Here is a 6,126-nt window from a genome sequence, read left to right as displayed (position 1 = left end):
CTCCTCTGTCCCGTCCCCTTCCCTTCCCCCCGTGACCTCCGACCCCTCCGTGACCCCTCCGTGACCCCGCGGGACGCCACCGACCGACCGACGGACGGACGGACGGTACCGAGGACACGCGGCCCCCTGACCTCTGACCCTGTTCCTCCCCATCCCCCTGACCTTCGACCTCCGACCCTGCATTTCCCCCATCCCCCCGACCTCTGACCCCGGGCCCTGCATCCCCCCCACTGCCCCCTGACCTCCGACCCTGCACCTCCCCACCCCTCATCTTCCCCATCCCCCTGATCTCTGACCCCGCATCCCCACCACTGCCCCTGACCTCTGACCCCGGGCCCTGCATCCCCCACTGCCCCCTGACCTCTGACCCTGCACCTCCCACCCCTCATCCTCCCCATCCCCCTGTTCTCTGACCCCGCATCCCCCCCACTGCCCCCTGACCTCCGACCCTGCCCCTCCCCACCTCCCACCCCTCACCCTCCCCATCCCCCTGACCTCTGACCCCGCATTTCCCCCACTGCCCCCTGACCTCTGATCCTGCCCCTCCCCACCTCCCATCCCTCATCCTCCCCATCCCCCCGACCTCTGACCCTGCATTTCCCCCCATCCCCCTGACCTCCGGCCCTGCATTTCTCCCTTCCCCCTGACCTCTGACCCTGCTCCCTCCCCCCCCACTGCCCCCCGACCTCTGACCCTGCACCTCCCCACTCCTCATCTTCCCCATCCCCCCGACCTCTGACCCCGGGCCCCGCATCCCCCCACTGCCCCCTGACCTGTGCCCCTGCACCTCCCCACCTCCCACTCCTCACCTTCCCCATCCCCCTGACCTCTGACCTCCGGCCCTGCCTTTCTCCCCCCCCTCCCCCCTCCCCCTGACCCTGCACCCCCCGACCTCCGACCCCGCCTCCCCTCTTCCCTCTCCCTGACCTCTGACCCCCCCCGCCCCGCCCCGCCATGTCGTCGTTCTCGGAATCGGCGCTGGAGAAGAAGCTGTCGGAGCTGAGCAACTCTCAGCAGAGCGTCCAGACCCTGTCCCTGTGGCTCATCCACCACCGCAAGCACGCGGGGCCCATCGTCGCCGTCTGGCACCGGGAGCTGCGGAGAGGTACCGCTGGGCTGAGCGCCTCCCGGGGGGCGGGGGCTGGGCTGAGCACCCTCTGGGGGGGGGCAGAGTGATGTGCTGAGCTCCTCCTGGGGGACAGGGGCTGGGCTGAGCACCCTCTGGGGGGTCAGAGTGATGTGCCGAGCTCCTCCTGGGGGGCAGGGGCTGGGCTGAGCACCCTCTGGGGGGGTCAGAGTAATGTGCTGAGCGCCTCCTGAGGGGCAGGGAGCTGGACTGACCGCCCTCTGGGGGGTCAGAGTAATGTAGTGAGCGCCTTCTGAGGGCCTGGGGCTGGGCTGATCTCCTCCTAGGAACAAGCAGCTGGGCTGACCGCCTTCTGGGGGGGGGGGGGTCAGGGTAATGTTCTGAGCCCCTCCTGGGGGAGAGGGGCTGGGCTGAGCACCTCCTGGGAACAAGCAGCTGGGCTGACCGCCCCTTGGGGGGGGGGGGGGGGCAGAGTAAGGTGCTCAGCACGCTGTGGGGGCAGGGAGCTGGGCCCAGTGTCCTCTGGGGGGGCAGAGGAACGTGCTGAGCCCCTCCTGGGGGGCAGGGAGCTGGGCCGAGTGCCCTCTGGGGGGTCGGAGTGATGTGCTGAGCCCCTCCTGGGGGGCAGGGGCTGGGCTGAGCGCCTCCTGGGAACAAGCAGCTGGGCCGAGCGCCCGTTGGTGGGTCAGAGTGATGTGCTGAACCACTCCTGGGGGGCAGGGGCTGGGCTGAGCGCCTCCTGGGAACAAGCAGCTGGGCTGAGCGTCCCCTGGGGGGTCAGAGTAAGGTGCTGAGCCCCTCCTAGGGGGCAGGGAGCTGGGCCGAGTGCCCCCTGGGGGGTCAGAGTGATGTGCTGAGCCCCTTCTGGGGGGCAGGGGCTGGGCTGAGCGCCTCCTGGGAACAAGCAGCTGGGCTGACCACCCTCTGGGGGGGGGGTCAGAATAAGGTGCTTAGCGCCCTGAGGGGGCAGGGAGCTGGACCCAGTGCCCTCTGGGGGGTCAGAGTAGTGTGCTGAGCGCCTCCTGGGGGGAAGGGAGCTGGGCTGAGTGCCCTCTGGGGGGTCAGAGTGAAGTGCTGAACCCCTCCTGGGGGGCAGGGAGCTGGGCTGAGTGCCCTCTGGGGGGGCAGAGTGATGTGCTGAGCTCCTCCTGGGGGGCAGGGAGCTGGGCCCAGGGCCCTCTGGGGGGGGTCAGAGTGATGTGCTGAGCGCCTCCTGTGGGGCAGGGAGCTGGGCCGAGCGCCCTCTGGAGGGTCAGAGTGATGTGCTGAGCTCCTCCTGGGGGGGCAGGGGCTGGGCTGAGCGCCTCCTGGGAACAAGCAGCTGGGCTGACCGCCCTCTGGGGGGGTCAGAGTAATGTGCTGAGCTCTCTGTGGGGGCAGAGTAATGTGCTGAGCCCCTCCTGGGGGGCAGGGAGCTGGGCTGAGCGCCCTCTGGGGAGTCAGAGTAATGTGCTGAGAGCCTCCTGGGGGGGCAGGGGCTAGGCTGAGCGCCTCCTGGGGGGCTGGGGCTGGGCTGAACGCCTTCTGGGGATGGGAGGCTTGGCTGAGTGTCCTCTGGAGATGAGTGATGTGCTGAGTGCTCTCTGGGGGGTCAGAGTAATGTGCTGAGCCCCTCCTGGGGGGCGGGGGCTAGGCTGAGCGCCTCCTGGGGGGGCTGGGTCTTGGCTGAACGCCTTATGGGGGTGGGAGGCTGGGCTGAGGGCCCTCTGAGGGCAGAGTGATGTGCTGAGCGCCTCCTGGGGGGCAGGGAGCTGGGCTGAACAGCTTCTGGGGGCGGGAGGCTGGGCTGAGCGCCTCCTGGGAACAGGAAGCTGGGCTGAGTGCTCTCTGGGGGCCGCGGGCTGGGCTGAGCGTTAGAGGACCCCGTCCCCGTCCTCAAGGAGCCCATAGCCTTCATTCAGTAGGGTTGACGGAGCCTTCTGGTGTACAGAGTTCAGCAGTGTGGCCTATTATTATAATATTATTATTATTATTATTATTATAGTAATAAGGATGGCATTTGTTAAGTGCCTACTATGTGCAAAGCACTGTCCTAAGCGCTGGGGAGGATACAAGGTGATTAAGTTGTCCCACGGGGGGCTCACAGTCTTCATCCCCATTTTCCAGGTGAGGGAACTGAGGCCCAGTGAAGTGACTCGCCCAAAGTCACCCAGCTGACAATTGGTGGAGCTGGGATTCGAACCCATGACCTCTGACTCCAAAGCCCGGGCTCTTTCCACTGAGCCACGCTGCTTCTCCGGTGTACAGAGTCAGAGGACCTGCGTTTTAATCTTGGGCCAGTCACTTCATTTCTCTGCCCCTCATTTTCCTCACCTGCCAGATGATCATTCATTCATTCATTCAATCGTATTTATTGAGCGCTTACTGTGTGCGAGCACTGTACTAAGCGCTTGGGAAGTACAAGTCGGCAACATAGAGAGACGGTCCCTACCCGACAGCGGGATCACAGGCTAGAAGGACAGGGAGCCCCGTTCTGGTGTCTAGTCCAGTGCTGGGCACCACGTTAAGCCCTGATTATCCCGTCTGTCCCAGCGCTTGGCATCCGCTTCTCATAACTTGTCCTTCCCAAGCGCTTAGTACAGTGCTCTGCACACAGTAAGCGCTCAATAAATACGATTGAATGAATCTCGCATATACTGCATCGCTTAGCGTAGCAGTTGGCACGAGGAACCAGTTACGACCCTGCGTCAGTCACAGTGCTTGGCACCAAGTAAGCGCTGCTACCAGGTTATTCATCCATTTGGGCGTATTGAGCGCTCACTGTGTGCAGAGCACTGTACTAAGCGCTTGGGAAGTCCAAGTTGGCGACATCTAGAGACGGTCCCTACCCGACAGTGGGCTCACGGTCTAGAAGGGGGAGACGGACGACAAAACAAAACACGCAGACGGGTGTCAAGTCGGCAGAATAAATAGAAGTAAAGCTAGATTCATTCATTCATTCAATCGTATTTATTGAGCGCTTACTGTGTGCAGAGCACTGGACTAAGTGCTTGGGAAGTACAAGTCGGCAACATATAGAGACGGTCCCTACCCGACAGCGGGCTCCCGGTCTAGAAGTGGGAGACAGACAACAAAACAAAACATATAAACCAAATAAAATAAACGCAGTAAGCGCTCAATAAATACCATTAGTGGATTAATTGACCTGGTAGAGGGGGTCATTCTGTCGGAGGAGGGTGGGGCAATTTTTCTTTCAGAACCGAAAGCCCCCTCCATAAACACCTCATTGATTAACTCTCAGCTCCCAAACTCGGTTGGACTCTCCCAGTCGCTCAGTACAGTCTCTGCACAAGGCAGGCACTCAGGAAATACTGTTCATTGATTGACTGTTCAATAAATGCCATTATTATTATTATTATTAGAGAAGCAGCATGGCTTAGTGGAAAGAGCCCGGGCTTTGGAGTCAGAGGCCGTGGGTTCAAATCCTGGCTCCGCCAGTTGTCAGTTGGGTGACTTTGGGCGAGTCCAACTTCGGGCGAGTTGGGCAACTTTTAGACTGTGAGCCCACTGTTGGGTAGGGACTGTCTGTATATTTTGCCAACTTGTACTTCCCAAGCGCTTAGTACAGTGCTCTGCACACAGTAAGCGCTCAATAAATACGATTGATGATGATGATGACTGTCTCTATATGTTGCCAACTTGTACTTCCCAAGCGCTTAGTACAGTGCTCTGCACATAGTAAGCGCTCAATAAATATGATTGATGATGAGTCACTTCACTTCTCTGGGCCTCAATGACCTCATCTGAAAAATGGGGATTAAATCTGTGAGCCCCACATGGGTCAACTTGATTGCCTTGTATCTACTCCAACACTTCGTCCAGTGCTCTGCACACAGTAAGCGCTCAATAAATACGATAGAATGAATGAAGGAAGGAACCGTTTACATTGCCAACTTGTACTTCCCAAGCACTTAGTCCAGTGCTCTGCACACAGTAAGCGCTCAATAAATGCGATTGAATGAATGAAGGAAGGAACCGTCTCTCTATGTTGCCAACTTGTACTTCCCAAGCGCTTAGTCCAGTGCTCTGCACACAGTAAGCGCTCAATAAATACGGTAGAATGAATGAAGGAACCGTCTCTCTATGTTGCCAACTTGTACTTCCCAAGCGCTTAGTCCAGTGCTCTGCACACAGTAAGCGCTCAATAAATACGATAGAATGAATGAAGGAACCGTCTCTCAATGTTGCCAACTTGTACTTTCCAAGCGCTTAGTCCAGTGCTCTGCACACAGTAAGCGCTCAATAAATACGATAGAATGAATGAAGGAACCGTCTCTCAATGTTGCCAACTTGTACTTCCCAAGCGCTTAGTCCAGTGCTCTGCACACAGTAAGCGCTCAATAAATACGATAGAATGAATGAAGGAAGGAACCGTCTATGTTGGCAAGTCTTACTTCCCAAGCGCTTAGTCCAGTGCTCTGCACACAGTAAGCGCTCAATAAATACGATAGAATGAATGAATGAAGGAAGGAAGACGGGCCTCGAAGGCCCAATTCCCCTAGCCCCCGTAACTCAGCTCCCTCGGCCGGAGATTTGATGATATATTACGGGCCGCCACATCGAGTAATAGAAAGTAATACAGTTAGCATCTGTAAAGGGAGAGAATTACGTTCACCCAGGGAGCCATCCCGGAAAATTCCCCGTCTTCCCCCCGGGCCGATAAATCGTTCCAACCCCCTTCCGAACACCGCATTTAATGGAGTATTTTTGTATCTAGACTGTGAGCCTGCTGTTGGGCAGGGACCGTCTCTATATGTTGCCAACTTGGACTTCCCAAGCGCTTAGTACAGTGCTCTGCACACAGTAAGCGCTCAATAAATGCGATTGATTGGTTGATTCCCAAGCGCTTAGTAAAGTGCTCTGCACACAGTAAGCGCTCAATAAATACGATTGAATCTAGACTGTGAGCCCGCTGTTGGGTAGGGACCGTCGCTATATGTTGCCAACTTGGACTTCCCAAGCGCTTAGTACAGTGATCTGCACACAGTAAGCGCTCAATAAATACGATTGAATAAATGAATGGGAAGGGATTATTCATT

The 6,126-nt window shown here is 58.3% G+C and overlaps 1 protein-coding gene across 1 annotated transcript in view; it reads left to right on the top strand.

Moving 5' to 3' along the window:
• Positions 1-942: 942 nt before the first annotated feature.
• Positions 943-6,126, top strand: part of RPRD1B (regulation of nuclear pre-mRNA domain containing 1B) — a 43,247-nt gene continuing 38,063 nt past the window's right edge. Inside the window, exon 1 of the mRNA XM_038750311.1 lies at positions 943-1,105. Within this exon, the coding sequence (XP_038606239.1) occupies positions 955-1,105 (151 nt within the window). The 5' untranslated portion in view covers positions 943-954. The remainder of the gene's footprint in view (positions 1,106-6,126) is intronic.

Source organism: Tachyglossus aculeatus, chromosome 8 (genome assembly GCF_015852505.1).
Source record: "Tachyglossus aculeatus isolate mTacAcu1 chromosome 8, mTacAcu1.pri, whole genome shotgun sequence".
Taxonomy (NCBI): domain Eukaryota; kingdom Metazoa; phylum Chordata; class Mammalia; order Monotremata; family Tachyglossidae; genus Tachyglossus; species Tachyglossus aculeatus.
The sequence above is the reverse complement of the archived record's forward strand: the minus strand, read 5'-3'. Positions and strand labels throughout refer to the sequence as shown.